A 25053-nucleotide genomic window follows, 5' to 3' on the forward strand; every position below is an offset into this window, starting at 1 on the left:
TCTGCACGGTTTTTGTGTGCATTTCTTAAAAAAACCCCAAAAAATAAAAGAAAGATATTGTGACAGTGAAGTGAAACAGCTTTAATTTTCACTATTTGCTTGGTGTTAAGTACAGTCACTTTCTTACCAGAGGAGAAATAAACTCAGTTACAGCAGCTAAAATGAGGTATAAATTGAAGTGTCCCATTCTCCCCTGCACCACCACCCCCCACCCACACCCTCCCAAGTAAAAACCCTTGACCAGAAAAGAGGCCAGCTTAGGACAGACAGAGCCTCTCCTATGTCACCAGCTCCAGTTTGCCAAATATTGGTTAGATGCAAATAAGATGATGTAGGGAGTTATGTGAACGATGAATTTTCTTCACCCTCCAAAGTGAGGGCTCTGTGAATGCAACGGTTTGGGTCCATCCCTGGCAGAGAAAGGGGGTCAGCTTTAAGTCCTGGCCTGTGCCTGTTTGGAGCACAATTCTCTGGGGAACAGACCCCCAGTCCTGCACAGCATTGTACAAATGCAGGAAGTTCAATTGCAGTCTCCCTTGGGAGATGACATCAGTCCAAGGCTCTCTCACAATGTAACAGATAAGGAAGCTGAGGCCTGTGGAGATGGAGTTTTTTTGTCAGTAGATCAGTAGCCGAGCCTGAAGTGACACCTCAGGCTTTTCAATCCCAAATTATGTTCTGAACTGCCACCTGCAGCTGTGATGTCAGCACTTCCACCCTTGGGGACACAGTTCTGCACAAAGGTGTGGCATCCTTTCTCCCCACCCACAACAGAGTGAAGACAACCAGGTGCAGCTGGTTTCTGGCAGTGATGCAGCTGCTCTGCCTGGCCTCCATCCTCAAGCCACCCTAACTCCCTCCCAGGCCTCACCTGCTACACACTCACCACCTCCAGTGGGCCTGGCAATGTTTCTCCTGCAGCACCTTGCTGCTGAGAAGGGACATGCCAGGAACCACAGCTTAGTTGTAGAGGAGGTGTAGAGCTCTGTATTTTCTGCATGGTCCACTTATAGCAAGATGGAGAAAGAAGCATCAAAACAATCCAACTTCATGTCTCCACTTTCAGGACTGGGTACCAAGTAGCATGAAATCTTTTAAGTGACCACTCCCCCAGGCTTTGCTCTATGTTAGAGCAAGAAAAGCCATTGACCAGCAAACCTAGAAGTGGCGGACTGTTCCAAGTTTTGCAGAAGCAGCTGCTAATCAGGGAACCAGAAAAATCTAATCTAATCTTACCTTATTTAAAGCTACCCTGGAGAGCTTCCCCCACCCTCCTACCTGATCTAACCATCAAGAAGTCCTTGGAGTACTACTCTCACATAGTGCAGTAACTCATTTCTCTCACCTATGGGATGACATTTTAAGGTACACTAATCAGACTCAAGTCATAACTAAGTTCATGGGACCTGTGGCCACACAGATGGGAGGCAGCATGAAGAAGACCCCCCCCAATTCCTTCTCCTGTAAGACTGCTTTTGCTGTGGTAGGTTTTACTTGTCTGTCCTAGAAACATAATTTCCCACCCCCCCAAAAACCAACCATCAGTCTATGTATACATTCATGTGACACCCCAAAACACAAAGAATCAAGCTTCACGTACCTATACCCACAACTACAGCCAAAGTGCCACACTGAGGCCATTGCAGCTGCCCATGCAGGTGATGCACAGGGGGAGAGCAACAGCCACAGCATGCCATGCTCCAGCTCCTGTGCATGCTGCTCCACTTGGTCTAATTTCTGATCCTCTCCAGCCTGCATTTGATCATTATCTGCTTCACAGGGAAAGGTTTGCCTCTTAGACCCCACTTCTTCCCTCTGAACAGGAACACTCCTCTAAATTAAACGTTTTAGTTGCTCAGTATCATTTTTGGATGTGCTGAAAGCAGCTTGACAAGCGTGTATTGTTGTGAGGCTCCAGAATTTAGCCTGCTGTTGGATGTTGCCTCTCCATTTGATTTACTTATTAAGCAAAAAACTAAGTTACAGTTGTGATGTTTCCTGATTTAACAATTTCCAATATTCTTATGTGTCAGACATTTTGCATGGCCAGTAAGTACAATGCACACAGTGTCCCAAGCTTATGCAGCTGCTTCTAAATGCCAAAAGCACTAACACAACATACAATAACTACCCACTACCTTCTTCTAACTCTACTAAGATATTAAACAGCAATAGCTGTAGATCCCAGTCTTACCAGTGGCTTGAGGACTGTTGTTCACACAAGCAGTCCTGTTCATGTAGAAATCTTTCTACTGGGATTTTGGAACATCAGCTATATTCCAGGGCGTGCTTTGATCCAGTCAACAGTAGTGCATGAGTAACAAGTCCATATCCTGTACACAGACCTTCTGGCTTTAGTCCCATGGAGAATAAAAAATGCTGCCTCAAGCTGTGGACAGGAATAATCCACAAGGAAAGCACTAGGAAGCAGGGCAGGCAATGCTGTCAAGCCCAGGAGATGTTGGAGAAATTGGCTAGTGAGTACTAAAGCACATTCAGTCTGCCCTTGCCATCATACGCTCCGCTCCTTGCTGTTCTTCATCTCAGTTAAATATTAAATATCTTAATGCTACAAACTTTGGTCCTCTCTTCTCAAGGTCAGAAGAGATGCGATGCAGATATTAGCAGAGTGGGAACACCATCTCCCACAGCCAGAGTCCACATCAAGAGGCTATTCACTGACCCAAGCATCTGTGCAGATGCTCTTACTGTTACAGTCCTCTGCTCTTACCAGCGCTAACCACAACAGCACTCCAGCTCCTGCTCAACTAAAGCATCAGATAAAGCTACTGCACACCCACCACTGCTACTACCATCAGTAAAGCTTCAACTGTAGGAAGTGTTCTGGGGTGAAGGGGACAGGACCCCAGCCTAGAAACTTCATGAAACACCCCAAACAAGGGGATGTCTTTGTGCTTAATGGGCTATTTCCAATAGCTTCCTTTACTTCTCGCATCTTGTAATTCAAGTTGCTCCACTGTTCCCAGTGCTGTCCCTGCAGAAGGAACAACGAGGGTTCTCCCTCTTGTTTTGCTGTATCTCCTGCCAAGCCCTACACAGCATCTGGTGCAAAACTATGAACTACACAAAAATGCACCTCTAGCAGAGAGGAAAGAAGAGCTGTTTGCAAAGCACTGCACTTGACCCCCATCCAGCTCCTGGCTACCTGGACAGTCAGTACTTGCTAAAAGGGGAAAGGGCTGTAAACCAGGGGAGGTGCAAGGCTTACCAAGTAGAGTAGCCAGATCCTTTGTAGGTTGTCCTACTGCCCTGTCTCCTCAGGGATTTGGTTTCAATATGCTGGCCTTATTTTGTGCTTTGTTCCAGTGGGTTCAGAGCCTGTGATCCCATCAGCCAGTACCCCCTAGAAAACTGGCTTTTTTCCCTGAGCCTGCCAGGCCCATACACTTCCCTGAGCCTTCCTCCCCACTGTTCCTCACCTCCTGCAGAGGGGCTGGGGGGTCCCACTGATGTTGCTCCCCCCATTTCACCTGTCGATGCCACCAGCACTGGGTTACACACTGATTCATGCCGGTAAAGAAAGAAACTACTTTAAAACCAAAAGGGACTAACAAAAAAAAAAAAAAAAAAAAAAAAAAAAAACAAAACAAAAAAAAATTCTAATGCAAAATTACCGACACAAACTCCCCCCTCCCACCTTTCCCATAACAAAAAAGCCCAGGAATTAGACTTTCTTGGGACGACGTCCAACTTGGTAATAATAATAAATGCTGATGAGGATGAAGAGGGCTCGGCTGACCAGGAGGAGCACGGCACCTGTGGCTATCCGGCTACTCTCAACCAGGGAGACAGTGGTAACTAGAAAAGAAGGAGAGAGACAAGGCAGAGGTTGGTGATGCTAAACCAAAAGGAGACAAATAGCACAATGCTGTTTTCTGCTGCCCTCTAACGCAGGGCTTTGGCAGGAACTGCTGAGCCTTGCAAGCGCAGGAGCTTTCAGCACAGGCTCATTCACATGCACAGTGAACCCATGGCAGAGGCTCTTCACTAGCTTCTTGTCACAGCCTTGAGGCTTGCCATGGACCCCAGAGCTCTACCTTACAGAAACCCTGCTTTCAAGGCAGCCCCACATTCAGGCAGCCTGAAACAGTCACTCAAGCAGATGTGAGTTTCCATTATGCTCAGGTGTTAATCTGGGAGTCAGATCCTCCTGAGTTTGCTTTGTGGCTTGAACTGTGCTGATAAACATTTCTCAATTTTAGGAGCATCTACAAAATATGCACAGTCCACACACATTGCCTCTATTGAACACCTCTCTTTTCTGGCCACGAACACATAGCTCGTATCTAAACCAGCTACACACTGAGCTACGGAGACACACGTACAAGAACCCCCTCCATTGTTAAATATAGATAAGCTCCCTAGAAACAAGCTAAATGCTATGCTCTGTTTGGGTAACACTAAACATCCCCCTTTTTAGTGTAGGTTGCTAAAATCTTTTCTTGTTAGACCCTGCATCTAGGCAGCCTGCTCCAGCAATGACCTGTGCTGGCTATGAAGCCCAGGACATTTGCAGGGAGAAAAATTAATGAATTGTCAGAGGGTGATGTTCAAGGAGCAGCTCAGGGCAGAGGCTATTCCATGGGGGAGAAAAGAGGCAAGCAGCTGGCAGGGAACATGCTCCACCACTGCCCTACCCACCGTCCATCCCCACTTCCCACCACGCAGTCTTCACACCCTCCTCCTCCTCCTCGTCCCGGCCGGCCCGCGGGCACTCACCCAGGAACTGCACGGCGAAGTAGCAGGCCTCGGCCAGCAGGCTCCAGCGGATGATGGCCTTCTCGGCGGTGTACAGGGCGTTCCACATGATGAGCGCGATGCCTGCGGGCACAGCGGGGCGCGCTGCCCGAGGGCCGGGACAGCGGCCAGGCCGCGCTTCCCGCCCGCCCCGCGCGGTGCCGCTGCAGGACGCGGGTCGGGCCCCTTTCCTTTCCCACACCGCATCTCCAGCTGCCCGCGCCTCCTTGTCCTGAGCCCCCTTCTCCTGAGCCCTTCCCGGGACGCCGCCGCCTTCCCATGTCCCCTGCCGCTCCCGTGGAGCCCCAGCTCCGGCCCAGCGCCCCTCCCCGGGCCCCCCTGCAGGCTCCCTTTGCTGGGGTACATGGGGTGATTCCCCAGGGATTCGGAGCATGCACAGCCCTTACCCTACCTGCAGCACACCTGAATCCCTGCTAGGAAAAAGCAGCAGTAGCCAAGCTTTTCAAAGTACCCCTCAGCAATTTCTTTGCTAACAGCAGATGTTCTGCTCTCCAGCTGCAGCAGGTGACCGGCTGGGCACGGACTTTGTCACCTGCTGCCGTTTTGGTCACCTGTCCCCTTACTCTATCGGGCAGCAGCATCCCCAGTACAGTGGTACGGCACTCACTGAGGAGGGCTCCACCATAGAGCCGGATGGGAGTCTTGCTGCTCACCGATTCCTCCTCAAAGATGGCATCGAAGAGCTGGTCAGGGAAAGCGAGGGCCTGGCAGAGGCGAGAGAGAAGCTCAGCAACCTGAACTGGCCACCAAAACATGTCCTCTTGGGCAGCAGCGCTCCAGCATCAGGCCCTTGGGGGATTGGAGCCGCTGGCCAGGAAACTGGCAATTAAGGAAGCGCAGAAATATCACCATGTCAACTATCGGCTGCATGGCTGGTTTTTGTGACCAAGGCTGCCATTCCTTGGTTTATGGGCCCTGCTAATGAAAACAGACTCGCAATGGGAACAAACCGGCAAGGACACTGTTGGCAAAGCCCATTACTGAGACACAGCGAGGGCAAAGGCCTTGCAGGAGAAAGCGGTAGGAGCTGCTGGAGGCAGGGGAGGAACAGAAATGCCAGGGACTGAAGGGCCATGCTGGAGCACCCCTTTAGCAGTCAGGAGCTGGCTCTTGCCAGGACCATGTCCCTCACTCACCATGACAGCAACCCCGGAAAACATGATGGCGGAAACAAGCTGCCAGACCCTGCATGAGAGGGAAGACAGAGAACCCAGCATGAGCTTGGAGGTGACCCCATCACTCATACTTCACAAAGCATTTCTGGCTGCCTGCTCATTCCCCCTTTATCCTTCCCCTATGCACAAGCAAGACAGCCAGAAACATCCCATGGAAGGACTCAGCTTTCCACATCCCACTAGCTTCAGCCTCAACATGCAGACCAGCCTCCTCCTTCACCCAAGCAAAGGAGAGAAGTGACCCTGCCAAGAGGACGGTGCAGAGCAGGGTCCCCACAGGACACACCACTTTGTCACACAGTAGAACAGGAGCTCCTTCAGCCCCACACAGCCCTTGTAGCTCTCTGCACATGCAATGAGACAAGAACTTGAGGGCCTCAGGCTCATTAATGGGGGGAAGAATGCAGAGCTAGTCTAGTTCCACAGCTTGCAAGAAGCCCCTGCAGGAAGCAGTGATGCTGGCACAGCAGCAGAGTTGGTGTCAGAAACCAGAGCTGGCAGGGATACTGTGGCCAAGGGGCCTCAGATGACCTAGCTCCAAGGTGATCCAGTACCTTACCTGAGTCCCAGTGGTTCCCGGACTGCAAACTTGATTTCATTTCCCAGTACTTGGCTAATCTGAAATTCAAATGAAAGGCACAAGCTAAGCAGATCCTTCCCCAGTCTTTAGGCAGTGCTCAGCAGCCCAAAACCACATATCTAATCCCATGTGGGAGTTTATCTCAGAAGGCTGGAAAGAGGAGGAAGACAAAGGATTCAGCTGTGACTTGTTGGTCCCAGCACCCGCTTGATTTCCATGAGGAGCTGCCTCTATGCTCCCTTAATGGGATCAGCACCTGCAGCATGCAGCTGAGGAAGGGTCAACACTAACTCCTGTTTCTTCTTACCTATGGAAGAGGGGAACTCACTCCTCACACACATCACCTGCATGCTCCTGATGGCACACAGGCTCCTGCAGAGCCCTCAGGGTGTTACAGTATCTGTCCTGCTGTCATGTGCACACTGCCCAGAGCTGTTCATGTGAACATGCTCACAATGCCTGGCTGTAACTACCCCAAACCACATGGATGGGCAAACCCTGGTTTGCCCAGCAGAAGGTCCCTTTTCCACCATTAGTGCACATGGGCTTCCTCTCTGCTGGCCTCACCTTAGAGCGATGGACCTCGCCGTCGTCATCCTCCCCGCCGACGCCCAGGATCTTGCGTGTCTTCAGCCTGCTCACCAGGTCGGTCTGGCTGTGCTTCTTCATCAGCGGCGGGGGCTGCTTCGCCGCCATGGTGCTGGCCCTGTCCCACCAGCCCTTGGCTGCCAGGGGGCACAGGGAGGCTGCAGGAAGCGGCTGGCACTGTCACATGAAATTTCACGACGTTTGGGGAAAATAAAACAACCGCTGCCACAAGGTCCTCCTGTTAGGCTGGCAGATGGATCCTCATCCTCGCGGGGCAGGGAGCCCTGGCAAACGAGGCCGGCCCCAGTTACAGGTGGCTCATCTCAGAATGATCCTGCTGTCTCCAGGATCTGCCACGGGAGGGGAAAGAAAAAACTCAGAGCAGAGCGGCTTTAGCATGGACATTTAGTTAGAAATGCTTTTGACCTACAAACCATAATCTTGTCTATCCCAGCATGAGGCAGTGCCCAATAGAACCTCTTTGCTGTTTTTCAGATTAGGGGAATTAAGTGTGTCTCAGACTAGGGGAATTAAAATCATTAAGTAATTCTTGGCCTTTTTCCTTTTTCCATTCAATACATCACATTCTTCAGCTGCCATTTCAGGTCAAACCCCAAACAAGTATTAGTTACTTATTTGTGTGTCCCCCCACTCACATGCTGCTGCCCCCAGGCCGTGCCAGAACAACATATTGGCCCCTGAGCAGAAGAAGCCAGAGGCATGATTTTCCCTGAAGATATTCACTTTGCTTTCAGGGAAATGATGCAAATTTGAAACGACAAATACTATCTGGGATAAGTAAATACAGACAACGAGACTTGAAAAAGATAACTTCTGCCCTGACGTGTGTAAAGCTACAGGTATTGAGTCCCATGAAATCAGCCTCATCCCACAAACATAAAACCCTGGAAACCCTCAGTTCAGAAAGCCTTTTCTTCCAATTTGTCATCTTTTTATCTTGGCTCAGCTAAACACAAACACTTTTTTCCATTTGCCACTTGGCCGTTCCAGAGACCCACAGAAATTTCCCCCAGGCACCAAGCACAGCTAATCCAGCCCAAGCAAGTGTAGGGCTCATGCCCCAGCTGAGCCTTCCGAGAGCTGCCCCAGGAGGAGACAATTTATGCTGATGTCTAAATATTTCAAGAGTCTTTGGAGAGTAATAAAACGAGGTACAATTATTTTGGCACTGTGCATACAAATGTTGTGCCAGTGCCTTGCGAGGGATTTCCCTCTCAAAGGAAAACCCTTCCCTGTGGTTGTTCAGACAAAAACAGCCAGTCCCGTCTGCAAGTGCCCAACGTCACTCTTTCTTGAAGGCAAAGTTAAGAGGTCTTGCTGGGATAGTGCAAAAAGTGAGCCCCATGACCAAGGGTTTAATAAGATCCTTTCAGCAGATCAGGCAAAATGCTTTTCAGTGAGCCAGTTGAGCTACCCAGTGCTTTGGAGGTACTTCTTTTGGATTGTAGCAGGGCTTCTTTGGTCGTGGGTTTTTGCTCTTATTCCACTGAATAACTAAGCCCAGGTTCCTGGAAAGGCAGCACGAAGCCAGATGCAGCAGTCAGGATCTAGAAATATTTCAGAATTGGAACAGTGGAAAACACCACCACAGCAGGAAGGTAGAAGCTGTATACTCAGGCCTACCTTTGAGCACAAGGCAGGTAGCTCAAATGGTAGCTGACAGTAGAAAAGTTTGAAAGATTTATCATGTCTGGGGTTGGCCAACCTAAATTGTTGCAATAAATTGTGTGTATTCAAATCTAGATAATCTGCACACAAAATCCAGGCCAAAGACAGAGCTATGTGTCTAAAAGAAAAGCTCAACCTCTTTAACTAGCTACAGTTTTTGCAATTTTTTTTCTGCTCCTGGCTGACCCAGACTAACAAGGTTGGATGCTAGGTGGTTTCCCACCAGAAGTGCTGAAACCAGAGAAGACATGTTGCTGTGGTATTTCTAGCCCAGCATTTTCTGATCAAAGCCATCCATTCCAATCGGGGAGCAACAGTCTTGTGGTGAATGCTCCTCTCTCTCACTCTGAGGCCACCCCACATCTCTGAAGTTAGGGAGGGCCCAAGCAGGAGCATCCTACTGGCTCCCCTCAGGAATAAGAGACCTGAGGCCTGCTGGTCTTGATAGGACTTGAGGTGCTGATAGTGCTGGCCATGCCATCCTGGTACTTCTGGATCTTTCCTGGTTTCTTGCTAGGGGAAGCTTGATGGCCACACCTCCTGCTCTGGCCTCATGGTCAGAAATGCTAGAGAAGGAAAAGGAAGGAAAAGGAAGGAAAAGGAAGGAAAAGGAAGGAAAAGGAAGGAAAAGGAAGGAAAAGGAAGGAAAAGGAAGGAAAAGGAAGGAAAAGGAAGGAAAAGGAAGGAAAAGGAAGGAAAAGGAAGGAAAAGGAAGGAAAAGGAAGGAAAAGGAAGGAAAAGGAAGGAAAAGGAAGGAAAAGGAAGGAAAAGGAAGGAAAAGGAAGGAAAGGAAAAGGAAGGAAAAGGAAGGAAAAGGAAGGAAAAGGAAGGAAAAGGAAGGAAAAGGAAGGAAAAGGAAGGAGGAAAAAAAAGAGTAATAGATAATTTCTCCTGAGAGCAAGAAGCAAAGAAAGGTAGGACTCCATGACTCACCAATGAAGACTGCACTGAATAGCTTTGTGATTACAGAGGCAGTTTAGCAACTGGCTCAAGGCCAAAAGATCAAAATTTGCCTTCATCATTTGTCTCGCCAGTTGCTTTCAGGGCAGGAGTTGGTGGAAATTTATCCACATCATCATTAACACTGCTCTCCCATTAAGATTTTCCACTAATTTGTGGTAAGCCACTGGCCAAGAGCCGGGACAACACAGGCCAAACACAAATGCCAATAAAACAAGCTGGTGCATAAAGCCACACTCCTACAGCACAGCTAAGGCACGGCCCGCAGTCAGTCCCACATCTCATTACCCCCCAGGCCAGAGACAGAGCCAGCCTAACGGATGCTGAATATTAATGGCTAATGAGCTAATGAATGCAATTAGTGCTAATTCAGTGACATTCAGAGAGAAGATGCTGAGGATTTGAAAACATTATACTTACATTAATGTATCCTGACACACTGTCAGTTTAGAGGATCGTTTCTATTAGCCTGTGAGTTTGCAAAGGGAAACCTCCACCTCCTCTTTCTCCTGCGAGTCTCTCCTCCTTAATCCTTTTCCCAAGCATCCCAGGGACTGTGCAGATCAGCCACCATAAACAGGCAATTCCTACTCCCTGCCACAGCTCTCTGTGATGGGCAGTGCCTAAGTGCAGCTGAAAGAGGGTTTTTTCTTCCTAGATCTCTTTTCTTTGCAGGCTCCTTTCAGTGTCAGCTCTCTTGCTCAGCTGTTTAGCATACTGCATTCAGTTTTGATAGCTACTGCTTAGTGGTGCAAAGAAACCTCACTGGTGCCACACCAACGATAGCTCAATCTCTCCCACCTCCACAGCTCTTCCCCCAGCGTCTCTGCCTCCCTCCCAGCGTCTGGAGAGGCGAGCTCCGCAGCGTGGGAGAGAGGAGACTCAACTGCACACGCCACGGTGCTGCAGCAGCCAGGGCTGTGCGCCCACCGTGCAGTGCAGAGCCAGACCCTGCCCCGGCAGCACCCGGAGCTCACTGCCTACAGCTCCTGCCAGCCAGAGCCTGACTGCTCGTGGGTGGAAGCTGCCTGCCTGGGAGGACACGGCTCCCCAGGGCCCTGGGAGCAGGGATGCTGCCTACTGCTAAGCTGGATGGCACTGTCATCCACAGTGCAGCCTTTTACCTGACAAAGCAGTGGTGCTTGAATTAAAGAGGTGGCACTACAGAAATTTTCACTCCAAGGGTTTGATGGCACTTCCAATCTGCAGGCAGAGGAAGAGAGTATGAAACTAGAGCCAAGCTGGGACAATGAAATGTTTATACATATTAGTTGGACACAGTTTGTTCAGCTCTATCATGTTCAGGCCAGGGAGAGGATTCTTGCTCTCCTGTTTTAGAGTTCCCAGGTGAGTATGTCCAAGACAACTCAACATCTTGAGTCTGCTTTGATTTGTTATACCTAAGAATTATCCAAGAAGGTGCAGTGGATGTCTGCACTGGATGTGGATATTAAGCCCAACAGGGCACTTGCCATGCCTACACTTGCCTTGCCATCTTCTACAGAGCACAGGCTGAGAACCAATACTAATACTAAGTAGGAAGCAGAGGCAGTGTCCCTTTCCAACACTGGAGGTCTCTGGGAGCAATCAAGCAGAGCCCAGGGGAGTTCCCCAGCACTGCAGCAGCACAAGGATATGTACATATGAGAGGGGCATCCATCATGGTCACTGTGCTGTAGTGGCCCTCACAAATGGGCTGACACCCACAGCATTTCTCTTGCAAGGGCCCAGCAGCTGTAATGGATTTGTCCAGCTCTTCTGGTGTTCCTCCAGGCTGCGCCAGTTCTGTCTCTGCTGCTGAGGACAGTACCAGGTCCACAGCAGCTACTCTGGACCCCATACCTCATCAGCCACAGAGCTTTTGAGAAAGCCTGGGCTCAAACACATGCTCACATTAAAGAGGAGAGGCAGTGGAAACACAGGTGGATTAAGGACAGGATCCACAGACCTACCAAGTACCTTGGTCCTTGCAAACATTACACTGTTGCCTAATCCCATGGGACCCAAGACTCCTTTTTTCCCACCACACATGAAGGTTCAGTCTGCTCACTTTTATGTTCTTAAAATGTGTAAACAACCTCAGACACTTCAGGACTCTGAAGTCCTGAGGCATGAGGTAAATTCTCTGTGTCTAACCCAAAAACACACCTGAGAGTCACAAAACATCTTTGTGCATCCTATCTAAATGGCCTAGCAAGAGTTTCCCCTGGAAGCCTGTGGTGCAGCAGACCCTGAGCCAGAACTCCCCATGTCCCATGTAATTACCAAAATATAGCTATTTTCATCCTGTATTTCTGCAACTGCACATCCCAAACAATCAGTGACCAAACCAGCTCCCTGCCTAGATTTCTATCAAGCATGGAGATTTAGACTATTAGAACCTCCCTACCAGCAGCCGGCTGGGAATTAAACTTGATCAAGCCAAAAATAACCTGATGCTCAGGCAGTAAAAACAATTAGCACTCAGCCACCACAGCAGCAGAACGTGGCGGCTGCTCCTGCTCTGTCTGGCACAGTCTGTACCCCCTAAGCAACACGGAGACTTCAGACTTCTCACCTGTAACAAGCCAGGTGCACAGGACTCTGTTCCTACATAAACACCAGCCCTTTCAGCACAGAAGGCTCTTTGCAATACCAGCAGGAAGCATGTCTTGACAGAGGCTCATCCCCAGCCCTGCCACAGCCCCTTAAACAACTCTAAAAGGCGCAGGGAGCTGCTTCCTCAAGCAACTCTAAAAGGCACAGGGAGACTGTCATCCCTAGGAGATACCTACTAGCCTGGGCAGTAGATTCCCTGCCCCTAAATTATGAAAATGCAAAGCAAGATCCTTAGGTCAAAGGACATCTTTACTGGTGCCTCCAGACCATCTCCCAAACCATCTGCAATGCACCAAGAGCCTCAGGCCCATCTAAAGCTCACCCTTCAGGCTGACCACATCTCATGGCCAGACACCATTGGGTGGGCTTTCCAAAGCTGTTTGTGAGAGGTGCAGAGCTGCCTGTGACCACGAAGCCTCCACTTGCAAGGCAGTGGCACCCAGTGCCTACAGCAGCTCTGGCAACCTCAGACCTAATGGATATGGCCAGCATCACCCCTCAACAGGGGACAAGGAGTCCTCTGCAGCCTGCTGGGGAAGAAAGAGTTAACTTGCGTTGTTTACTCAGTCACCACTTCATGCAAAAAAGGACATCCAAAGTCTGCTCAGCCTTTTCCATGCATCCTCTCCTCTGTCTGCTTCAGGGTTGCTTTAGCCCAAGCAGGCTCAGCGCCCCTGCACCCTCCTGCACACTGTTCCTCTGCAGCCCCTGGGTGCAGCAGCTCCTGCCCCCAAGCTCCCTGGGGCTGTACAAACATCCTGCCCCAAGAAGAACCACTGTTGGCTATATCCCACAGCATGGGGGAGGTACGGCCCATCTCCGGGATTTTATTGCCCATAGGTTTCAAATTTCCTTTTGCAGAGAGCACAGGAAAGTTTCTGTCTGTGTTGCAGGATGTGTTATACAGCAATCAAAACCTGTAAAGTGCTCAGTTCCCCCAGAACAGGATAAAAAAGCTCTGTTGCTCTACTAGTTTCTCAGATGGGAGCTATAATTAAACACAGCAACCTCTCTCCTGCTGGCCTGCCAAGCACCACCTGCAGCAACTCACTGACCCCTCTGTGCAAGCCTGTGCAGCACCTCAGGGGAGAAATGCTTGTCTGCCTCTCACAGCAGCTGGCAGGGCAGCCTGTGACATGCTGCATGTGCTCGGGCTCCCCATGGGTGCCCAGCTGGACACCTGGCCCCACCGTGGCCCCTCTGTACGGGCTCAGGGGGCGGCTGCCACGGGGGACAAACAGATTTCACCCTTCAGCTACCACACACGTGCACTCATACCCCATGTGCAAGCCTGGCCACGCCACCCTGCCTCCTCAAGCAGCCCATCCCTGGCTGCTGAGGTGTGTTTTGGCTGCAAATACAAAGGATGTAAGGTACAAGCACAACGGTGTACAACAGCTGCTTCAGCAGCTCTCATCTGTGTTACTTACATAAAAGTCCACCCCCTGCATCATCTTCTCTCTGCCACCGAGGCTCTCAGCCCAGCCAGCCACAGCAATCCATCACCTCAAAGCTGCCCTAGCTCTCCCCAAAGGCTCTGGCTGCCACCTCCCCACCCAGCCCCTTGCTGTCTCAACAGATGGCCACAACCAAGCAGTTAAGTTTCCCAGGAAGCTGGGAGGATGGAGAGAGAGATAGGGAAGTAGGACATATTAGGATCGGTACTGTTTTTCTTTAAAGGCATTAAAAGAGGAGAATTCCTCTTTGATTCCCAGCTGCCTTAGACAGGTGTTTGTGAGAGACAGCCCCAGAAGCTTAAGAGGCCATCTGTCCTGCAGACGATTTCTACAGGGAAACATTAGAAGGAAAAATAAAACCCATATGCACACACACAGAAACACACACAAAAAAAAACCCAACCCACCCAAGCAAATCAACCCTTGCTACTGAAAAAGAGCAGCTTAAAAAGCTAGGAGAGCCCTTCAACCAAACAGGGTAATACAAGCCAGTTTTACAGGAACTACGATGCAATTGCATTTCATCTCCTCTGCCTTGCACCTGAGGTATAGCAGAGGCTCAAAGGAACTCTATGGAAAGACCCTGGGAGGAGCAGGGAGGAGTCCATACATACAGTGCCTATCCACAACACTGCTGGACACTGAACCTTCACACTAACATGGAGCTTCTTGGCACTTCTTTTCCTGACAACCTCAGACGTCCCCAAATTTTCTTTCTACTGTGTCCCCAAGCACCTGACAAGAGACTTTCATAAATGCTCCGGGAAGCCAATGCTCTTTATTCTCAACAATTCCCTGCACCTCTGTCCTTTTCCAGAACACAAAAGAAAATTGTTAAGAAACTACAATTTGGGACATTAAGTTCCCTGAGCCACATACAGGCACAATATCCATCTGTATACTGTCACTGAAATAGTGATTTCAAAGCCGTTTTCGATGAATTCCCTCCCCAAAGACAATAATCTACACCTCCAGCAACATTAGTTCTCTACCTGCAGTCCTGGGACTTACTCAGCACAATGCAACCACTGTGATTTATTCACTCTCAACATGTCTACAACCATGAAATGGAAGATGAAATTAGCCTGTTCCACTCCAGAACCGCAAAAGCAGATTCCCAACCAGTTTCATGGACCAATTTGCAGCCCCAGCCTGAGAACAACTCCTGCAGGACAGCCCAACAGCATCAGATTATTTTATTCCATTTGTGTAGAAAACAAAGAGTTTCTCATCTCCATAGTCTGTCATGATATGGCCAGATGTGCAGTCTAGGCAAACACAATAGGGAGGAAAAAGGGCAGACGAATAAATTTGCATTAATCAGGAAGATTGCCTTTTGGTCTAGCCAGGATATTTCTTGAGTCCCAGGCACATAGGCACTCATAGGACTCACACCTCTCATTGTACAAGCAATAAAGTTTCCTTCCATGACACAGAAGTTCTGTAGATCCAGCCTGATATGAAATGGCCCAAGCAACTAACAACCCTGTTATAGAGCATTTCCCATACACATGGTTACATATTCATCCTGGATAAAATAATAAAGGTTTACTATTTATATAAATACATTTAATTTATAAACAATGTTATATATTAATAAAGCAAATATAAATGTACATATATACACACATATAAATATATGTATTTGTACATGAGGTATGCATATAAATATATATTATATATACACACACACACAAATAAGAGACATGGGTTGATTTGTGTGGACTTACTTTGGGTCCCACTGCATGATCTCTTGACTGATTAGTAAAGAGAATTCAGACCACCAGACCAACCATGTATGCTGGCGTTCACCTGTATTTTGGTCTCAAGGGTGAGAGGAGCAGCTTGTGCCAGACTCCTTCCTGGGAGATGTCATCTGGAGTCTCAACTCCTGCTTCTAGGTCAACCATTTACTGCCCTGAAGACTGATACCACCTGTGACCTCTCAGCCTGGACTACCACCTACACACCACTTGGACCCATCACTGCAGCTTGGGAACACCTTCTCACATCTCCCCTAATAATTTGCCAACATTTCCTGTTCATTTATACACAATTAGAACTCTGGGTTTATTGCTCCCTCATGGCTCCTTAGACATTAAATAAACCCAGACATGCAGACAGGCTCAGGGAGTTGCTTAGCAAAAACATGATGAAGAAGGCCTCCCAACAAAACACATACTTCAACTACTTGATAGCCCATCCCAACTTGGCAAAAATCTCCCTCTGACACCTTAGCAGTTTCTATAGCAACAGGTTACTGCTAAAAATGTCAGATGCAAAATTCCCCATGTTGGGCAAACAGGAGCTAGGAGGACAGATTTAGAAGAGGAAAACTTCTAAATAGCTGCTGCCAGAGCTAGCACAAGCTCTGCTAATTCACAAGTTGGTGGTGAAACAACTTGAAAGAAACTTCTAGCAACCCACTAGAGGGGGAACACGTGGTGCACAGGGACACCTCTGTGAAGCACTGTTCCACAGCATCCCTCAGAACGAGAAGGAGCCACGAGTATCCCCCTCTCCTGCAATGAGGCACTTGAAAGTGAAACCAGCTGTTTTTAGGAACAGAACTACAGCACAGCATGCAGAATAGGAAACCTGAAAGCCAAACTATTAGATTATAGGTTTGGCATTACTGCTGCTCCTTCCATAAAAATCCAGACTGGGTCATTAAACCTCTGAGAGCTTAGTTTTCCCAGATGCATATGAAAAGTAAATCTACCACAGATCATACAGCTTACGTGCAGCAGGTGAGACATCTTACAAACAACAGCCCAGCCACTGTACCCCACCAGTGCCAGGTCGTGACACCTCAGCCTGCACTGTGGACTCCTGAGTCGCACTTGGTTCATTACACAGAACATGTCAGAAGTAGAAATGTCCTTCCTGGCCTGACTAAGAACCAGCTTAGCATGAAATTGATTTTTTCTTTCTGTCTTCATTCACTGCTGGTGGGAGAAAGCACTGTGGAAAGCTTGGGGTGAACGTCACATAGATACTGCCTTTACGCACACCAGAAACTCTCAGAAGATTCTCGTGGTCACATTAAACACAGATGCAGAAAATCAAAGCAGCCACAGCTCAGCAGAGAGCTGCATAGGGGAGGAAGGCGGAAGGAAGCCCACCACACTAACAACAAGTGACTTTATTTGCCAGTGTGGTTCTCAAGTCAGAGGCTTGAAGAACTCAAAGGCTTTCCCTACGAACACAGCACCCACCCCTCTGGAACTCACCCACCCGACTTTGCTTTTATGTGCTGCTGAGTCAGGGGAAAACTGCATGCAGCCATGTATGTGGATGTGCACGTGTTTGTTTATGCATGAGCTGTCAAGCCCCCAATTATGCACAGATCAACAAGGCTCTTTGAATTCCCCGACTGTGAAGTGCGTGACATTTAATCTGAGCCCTCCTTTCGGATTTCATATCGTGCATTATCAACAATGGCTATTCAGCACACAAGTACCCTTTAGAAAGCTTTCATCAGAAAAAAGAACTCATATAAAGGAGATTGAAAGAGACAATGTCTGCAATGCATGACAGGTTCTCCAGCTTCCGCAAAAGACCGGTGTATGTGTACCGTGAAGAGCACACACAGAGTCAATCTGCCCCCAGCCCAGAGTAAAAGCACTTCATGGGTGGAGAGAATGAAGTTTGGAAGCATCAACTATAACCTGAATCTGTACATCTCATCTTTTAGGCTCCCTCGGAAATAGGCAGGGTGAGCCAACCCCCAGAGGTGTCCATTCTAGGACAAGATGCATTATCCTCTGCAATGTTTCACCTCTTTCCATATACCACAGGAGGAGTCTGGATGATGAGCATGACTAGCTTTTGATTGCTTTTATATGGATGGACAAGATCAAGATCCTTGCAGAGAACTTTTCACTTCCTGATCCTAGGCAAACCCTGTCTGATTTTTGCCCATCTTACAGCATGGAGCCACACTTTGGGATTATGAAAAAGCTGGACAACAACATGCCAGAAGAGTTATGGAGATGCTATGTCCTATAGTCACAGCCACAAAGGACCCACATCAGCCTAAGGAACTAAAGCAAGATGTCTCTTTCCATAGCGGAGAGGAGGCAAAGGGGTGGACACCAGTATGTGGCATGAACAGCCGGGGTGACAAAGGATATCTTGAGAACTGAGAGGTCCTGCAGGAGCTCTCTCCATCTTGCCTGGCACATGCAGGAGAAGTCTTAGGAAAAAAATGTTAAAGGTAGTACTGACTAGTTCTTCTCCCTACTTTTGTTTGATTCCTCTACCCCCAGGGACAAGGAGGCAACAGAGAGATTCAGGCAGCCAAATGATAGCAGTATCAGTGCTGACAAATCAAGGTCTCAAGTAACCATGGAAAACACAGCATTGCCAGATGTCTCATCTCTACTATCAAAGGTGGTTTAAGGACCTTCCCTTCTTTTTCAGTTTTAAGTCTCAGACACTTGGGTACAACAAGTTCCAGTAATATCAGGATGATCCATCAGGACTCTGTGTGTTTGTGTGTATACACACACGGTGCCTTGCTACTGTGCTTGTATACATCTGTCTACAAACATACAGCACAGCTCCTGCTTAGAAGAGCTCATGACATAGAAGTGTCAGGTTTTAGTCAACACCTTCCCTTGTAATGTCATTTCCATGCAGCCAGGGCTCTGAGGGTTTCAGGTTGGCCTCTTCTCCCCCATGTCCTTTGACTAATGACAGGCACTTGGTTTGCATGGTGATGTGATGCAGGGAATAAATTGGCTGGAGGGGATAAGCTCAACTGCTTTATTATTTCTCCATCCATCAACTCTCAATGCATCCTGCTTGTCCAGAGATTTACACAGTGGATGTTGTCACAGTTCATGGAAGGGATTGGAAGAATTCCTGATGGGTTTTTGCCAGCAGACAAGGCAAGAACACCCTAAGGAGAAAACGGTTGCACTGGGCAGAGCAGTAGGGCAGGAGGGTGGAAGGATGCACCATAGGTGCCTGCTGTTCAGAAGCACACCAGATCTCTGGTTAGCACTTACAGAGACTCCACCAGCAATGCTGATATTAAAGTCAGCTAAATTTTACTCTCACTTTACCATGAAAACAACCTGAGAAAACATAGACCGATGGTCTAAATTCTTTGGTCCTGTTCAGTGCAACCTTTGACTCCTGGTAGATTTCTGCTTTCTGTGGAGTAATGCTTGAATGCTCTTTATTGGTATTGAGCAGCTTCTACATAAACTTTTCTTCCTAGGCCACAAAGAAAATGTTGGGGAAAAGCCAATGCCACCCAACTCCCCTGGATTCAGTATTGTGGTTTTTGAATTTCCCTCTCCCTCTACAAGGAGGCAGCTCATGTTTATACCTACTTGGAATACACCAAACATCTACCGTGAATGGCATGCCAGGCAGCTAAAATTAAATGTCCAACAGAAAGACTAAGAGGGACTTAAAACCATGGACCTTTAAGATATCTTGTTTCTTCAGAAAATAGCCTGCTTCCTGGAGCTCTGCCTAAGACTGGCAATACAGTCCTCCATTTCCACAACACAGTCCTTCCTTAGGACTCCATAAAACACAGCAGAGTGTCTGCACCCAGGCTGTGCTCCAGCATTGCCCACTCATCTCTCACAGCTTTGCAGCTACACAGTATGGGGCACTAGTGAGGCTGCTGCCTGGCTGGGTGCATGCCATGCACAGCAAGGCAGGGCCAGACAGCCAGGAAGGCTGAACTAAAGGCACCTTCTTGGCTGTCAGGAAGGATTGGAAGCACAGATGTCCGTGGGAATCTGCCTGCTCTTTCTCACATCTATCTCCATCTGCAGCAGCCCTAGCTGGAAGCCCAGAAAGAAACTGCAGCGACCAACAAGGGCTGGGATTATCTTAGGGCTCAGCAGTGGAATTCCTGGAACAACATCTGTTGGCTGAAAGAGCTTCTCAAGTCTTTATAGGACCACAAGCATCCGACACCAGAGGTTTCTGTTTCACTCAGAAGGTGGCGCCACCACAAAAAGTGCCTGTGCTGCCATCGTGGGTTACTGAATGAACAGGTACTCAGACAAAAACACCATCTGAGTCACCCATGAAGTTTCCTGAAGACTTGTGGGTTTTCTCTGCAGGTCTCTTTTTTTGGCTGTTGACACAGACTCAAACTGTTTACCTTCTCAACCCAGGCAGGATACAGCTAAAAACAAGAGGGTTGCAAGCCTTTGTGTGCTGCTCTGCCTGCACCTGCCCCTCTGGGCCATGCAGTCAAAGTGCTGTTGCCTAATTTTAGTACCAAAAGGAGGGATTCCTCCCTCTCTGGTTTGCGGCAGCAGGCAGCTGCAGAGGGGACTGCACACTAATCTCCCTCTAAAATACAGAACCCCTTCAAATAAATAATTAGGTGGCCAGTGTTATCTGACACTCCCCTGCGTGCATCTCCCGCTACACCAACTTATCATATAATGCCACTCCTCAGGAGACCGGACTAGTGAACCGCGGATTTATTCCTAACTGCTTTTCTCCCCATGCCCTCCTCTGTGCCTTTGACTTAAATTATGTTAATCCAAATCCCTAACAAAAACATCTAGGAAACTCTGCATCAATGAGCCAGCTACCAGTCCCTATGCTTAGGCTTCTGATTTTAGCCCCTTAGGTTCAGAAAGTGAGCACATGGTTCCTGACCACCAACATCAGCAGAAGCTGCTCAACCTTCAGCACTAGACCCAACTACAATGGTTTTGATAATTTCCCTGTTTTGGTGATGGATCTCTCCTCCCTAAAATGACAGCAGCAGTCAGTATAAATCTGCAGCAGAGCTTCTTACAGACTCTGGTCCTTGATTTTGCCCTGTAAGATGATCTGGGTAAGGGTCCAAACAAAGTCTGATATAAATGAGTCAGGTACAGCCTAGGCAAGGGCTTCGCCATCAAAACCAGAGCACAAATATGCTCAAAAAGTTCTTACTTTGCATACAGAGGGATAGAAAGACATTTACAGATTTAGGTAATTGGAGCATATACCCACTGCTCAGAATGAGGATGAGAGACTTATGCATATTGTGAAACCCAGAAGGAAAGTTTGCTACTGGGGTTTCACCAGAGGCCTGGGAGGCAGAGCTGTGGGGCCAGCACTGTGTGGTGGGCCTTCCAGTAAAACCCTGTGCACATCCAAGCCTCTTCTTGTCCATCTGTCATCCAGGGTCAGCCACGCTAACCGGCACCACAGATGGGCACTGAAACACATGGAGATGCACTAAACCCTGCAGACGACACAACTTCACTAACAGAAGAAGACCAAGAAGGCCAGAGAGTCATTTATCATTTGTAAACTCTCAAGAGCATCTTTGGTTATAGCTGGATTTCTTTTTTAACATCTTTTAGCATCTTGAGCAGGAACTTTTCGAACATGGAGTGAACTCATGCTAGCCTGTGATCTCCAGGACAGCACCAAACCCATATTTTCCAAGGGAAGGCAGAAAGCAATGCGAACAGGGAACACCTGGTCGCCTCTTAAGTGTTATTTTTCCTGCTCTGGAAAAAATCCAAATGTATTTTGTGGCCAGCATTGAGTCTTTTCCTCCCAAGACTTATTTTCACATTCCTACATCAAAAATACAAAACCCAGAAGATCTACGTTCTATAAATAATGTCCCAATAGTGCCAAGGTCACCAAGCCGTTCCCTCTGGCACCAGGCCAGACGTCAAACATAAACAATCTCAACATCTTTCTGGTTCACGTGTGCTTTTATCCTGTGCCAAGGGAAAGCTTGTAGCCAAAAACGTAGCAGCACTAAGAAGACAGACACCCCCACCTCATGCACAGCTCCACCCAGGTCAACATGCAGCCTCCTGGGCAGCCCGGTGGGAAGGCAGCCAGTCCTGCCTGCGTCAGAGGGACGTACACTTTGTGTTCTAATGGCATTTAGCAGTTTTCACCAGAAATTTGGGGGCTTACTGGGCAAGGACCAAGCACACACTTCGCACAGAACATTTCATGATCCAAACAGCTCAAAGTGATATTTGTAACAAGCCTGTGGTACCATCCCTCCCAGCCCCGACTATTCAACATGGTGACCTTCAGAGAGCTGCAGGACCAGTGAACACCAGCTGCAGATGTACTCCTGGCATTTTGCACGCTTCAGCACTCAATGCTCAATGAGAACAATAGGAAAACGTTTCCCTTTGGATCACACCCCAGCTTCCAAGCAGCTCCAAACGGACTGAAAACCTCAGGGGAGGGCATGTCTGTGGCTTGTTCTCCAAGAGATCAATGGCCACCCTAAGCCTCACCTTGCTGTGCATCTTTGGAGATGCTCTTCTGTTCATATCTTAACAATAAAACCACTACAATAAAAACTACAGGCCCACAAGCAGAAAGGACCAACTTCTCTTGAGGCTGTAGAGCAGAGCTCACCTTCTCAGCCTCCTGTCTGGGACAACCACCTACCCATGGGAGATCTCCCTTCACCTTGCTCTGCTCTGCAGTTGAAGAACAAGAACACACATATACTAAAGCAACCAAGTGCCCCCTTTTCTCAGCTGCCATCAGTATCCAGCCCCTCACTGCTGAGAGCACCAGGACACCACAGGTTCATGGTGTCCCTCACACCCTGCTGTGCACTCATCAGGTGCATATTTATGCAACCTAGTTGAGACAAGGCTAGGGCTAGTTGAGGTGCTTTCATGCTGAGTCTTAAGACCTTGTTTATTTTGGGGTTTTGCCAAAACCTTTCTTAGGAGATTTCCTCCCTGGGCAGACTCCCCTGCTTGAACTGTAACTACTATTTATTTGTTTAAAAATCACTTTCCTCATCCACAGGCCCTGAATGCCCTTATTCAGCAGACTGCTCTACTGCAGACAGAGTTACTGAACAAGTTATTTATGCTAAGTCCAGAATAGCCAGTGCTCTTGCACACTCTGTAGTTTCTCATGGCTAGCTGTGCTAGTGGTACCCTAATGTCAACAAGGCTTTGGTTGCTGCTGGCACTTGTAACTCCCAGCCTTTGCAGACTGAGGGGATTAAATGGTACCCATTTAATCATTAGCAACCCTGATTCTCAGGCAGCTGCAAGAGGGTCAGGTTCCTTGCTCAGGTAAGAAAAAGGCTCACTGAACTCCAACTCCAAGCAGCGCTGAGGCAGGGCAAGGAGCAGGTGCTGAATAAGGCGCTGCTTCTTGCTCAGCCTGGTTTACTCAGTCGGAGCTGAACTCAACAGAGAAGCCTAATCGCTGCTGCTCTAGACAAAGCTGCCCAGATGGGACAGCCAGACTCCGTAAGAGGCATAGCAGACCGCTCAGCACGCAGGAATGTGCAAGCCCTGGCAGGGATGCATAGCCCGCTGAGAGCTGGCTTTCCTCACCTTCCCCTCTGTGATGGCCGGGGGTCTGTCCCAGCTCCCTCCCGCATCGCGGCTCCCGCCCCCTGCCCCTCTCCCTCCATCCCCCGCAAGCAGCTCGCCGTCCACCATGGCCATGCCCTCCTTGCGGCCAGGGCTCCCGAGCACACCCACGGGATTGCATCCTACGGGGAGCACAGCTGTGCTACCTTCCCTCATCCCACCCCACGCTCAGCAACGCTCAGCCACCGAGGCTGACCCCCTAGCCAGGACTCAGCCTCCCCTTTTAGGCACCTGAAGTACTCATCTGGGGACCGTGGTTCTCCGGTGACGCTTCCCGAGTGGACGGAAAGGAACGGAGCACTTCCAGGAAAGAAGCGACATCGGACCCCTGCCTCTGAGTCGAGTAACAGCCAGGGGAAAGCCCTCGTCACAAAGCCAAGGGACCGCCTGCGCGTCACCTCGGCACGGCTGCTGTCCCTCCAACGCTCGGAGCAACCTGCCACCCTCCCACCAGGATACAACGCTGCACCACCTCCTCCTCCACCCATCCTACCCGGACCGGGCACGGTCCCATCGCAGCCAGCACAAGGGCTGATCCCTCTCCTTAAGCCCCTGTCCGTCAGTCGGTCCATCCATCCCTCCCGCGTCCGTGCTGACTGCGAGGGGAAGCGGGGCCGGCTGCCAGTACCGGGCTCCCGCGGGGCGCAGCAGCGGCGTCCGCGCTCCCGTTCCCCGGGACCCTGAGGGGCGGCGGGGAAAGTCCGCGGCGCGGGGGGACGCGCACAGCACTCACCGCCCTAGCGCAGGTCCCGGCGGCGGGGGACAGTCCCGAGGGCTCGGCTCTGCTGCCCCATGGGCAGAGCGGTCCGGGGGCGGCCGCGGCGGCGCGCAGCCCGCAGGCGGCCAGACTGAGCCCGGCCCCCGCGCGGCGCCGCCTTTACCGCGCCCGCCCGCCCCGCCCGCGCCGGCCCACGGCGGGCGGGACCCGCCACCGCCACCGCCACCGCCCGACGGAGTGGCCTCGCCGCCCGGCCCGGGCTGGCCCCGCTCAGGAGCGCTGCGTTACCTGCGGGCTGCGCTGGGTCCCGTGTGCCTTCTGTGCAGGTTACGCGTGGGCCACCTGTGACCGCATCTTGACGCGTGGGAACAAAGAGCGGCGTCCGGGGCCGGGTTCCTGCGGGGGAAGGAGGGGCGGGGGCATTCATGGAAAAAATCCCACGGGAGAAACAAAAGGCTCCTGTCCCACCCGGCCCGTCGGGGAGCTGCCGGAGGGGGTCCCATCGCTTCATGTCCGACGGGTTGGAGCTACCGAGGGTCGGCAGCGGCACTGTCCGGTCCTTCTCTGCGGTACAAGTGGGGCCTCGATCGTGCTGGTCAGGGCCGCGTGGTTTCGAGGACTGCTTTACGATTCCCTGAGAAAGGCAAAAAGGAATAAACGTGGGCGCAGGGGAACACGCATAGTTTTTCCAGGTGCAGCGGAACAGGGGAAGAGCCTGGCTGCAGAGAGAGCTGCAGGGCCGGCTCCCGCAGCCAGCCTGGCCCGAGCCTGCTCTGGAGCGAGCCTCACATAACCGGGTCCCTCTGGGAGGATGCTCGGAGACCAAGTCGGGCGTGCCGGCATTCTAATGTTGCAGTTGTCTCAAGAGCAGCTAAGATTGTAACGAGAGAGAATGACAGCATGGTAAAGGGCATCACCAGGGGCTATTAGACACAGGGGGGTGGCAAAGGAAATGGCGGCAGCTCTGTCCCTATCCTGATGCAACCCCTTTTTCCAAGGGAGGTTTCTGGTGTGTTTCACGGGTCCAGTTTCAAGGTACAGAGGAGGACGATGCCTGTGTGAGGGAAACGGAGAGGGAGGTACAGAGAGTGGGATTGCGTGGGAACCTTTGAACTCACTTTAACCCCATGGATAAACCCTAATGGAG

At 49.9% G+C, this 25053-nt stretch overlaps 1 protein-coding gene across 2 annotated transcripts; it reads right to left on the reverse strand.

Annotated features, from left to right (window-relative positions):
- Positions 1-57: 57 nt before the first annotated feature.
- Positions 58-24033, reverse strand: TP53I11 (tumor protein p53 inducible protein 11). 2 transcript variants are annotated; one of them, XM_036383319.2, is made up of 7 exons: positions 23922-24033; positions 7102-7472; positions 6514-6572; positions 5916-5964; positions 5387-5483; positions 4741-4842; positions 58-3819 (listed from the first exon to the last, which is right to left on the reverse strand). In XM_036383319.2, the coding sequence occupies exons 2-7, from the start codon at positions 7228-7230 to the stop codon at positions 3686-3688; spliced, it is 570 nt and encodes a 189-aa protein (XP_036239212.1). In that variant the 5' UTR covers positions 7231-7472; positions 23922-24033; the 3' UTR covers positions 58-3685. The 2 variants fall into 2 exon arrangements, with proteins under 2 accessions (XP_036239212.1, XP_036239214.1); XM_036383321.2 differs by lacking the exon at positions 23922-24033 and adding an exon at positions 23420-23438.
- Positions 24034-25053: the final 1020 nt, after the last annotated feature.

Source organism: Molothrus ater, chromosome 6, assembly GCF_012460135.2.
Source record: "Molothrus ater isolate BHLD 08-10-18 breed brown headed cowbird chromosome 6, BPBGC_Mater_1.1, whole genome shotgun sequence".
NCBI classification, from domain to species: Eukaryota; Metazoa; Chordata; class Aves; order Passeriformes; family Icteridae; genus Molothrus; species Molothrus ater.

Bases quoted from the DNA above. Each gene is read 5' to 3' on its own strand.
- TP53I11 (XM_036383319.2), bottom strand. From the start codon at position 7,230: ATGGCGGCGAAGCAGCCCCCGCCGCTGATGAAGAAGCACAGCCAGACC. The intron at 4,843-5,386 runs GTGAGTGCCGTA...CTGTGCCCGCAG, and splicing joins CTATGGTGGAGCCCTCCTCA to GCATCGCGCTCATCATGTGG. The intron at 3,820-4,740 runs GTGAGTGCCCGC...CTTCTTTTCTAG, and splicing joins CTTCGCCGTGCAGTTCCTGG to TTACCACTGTCTCCCTGGTT.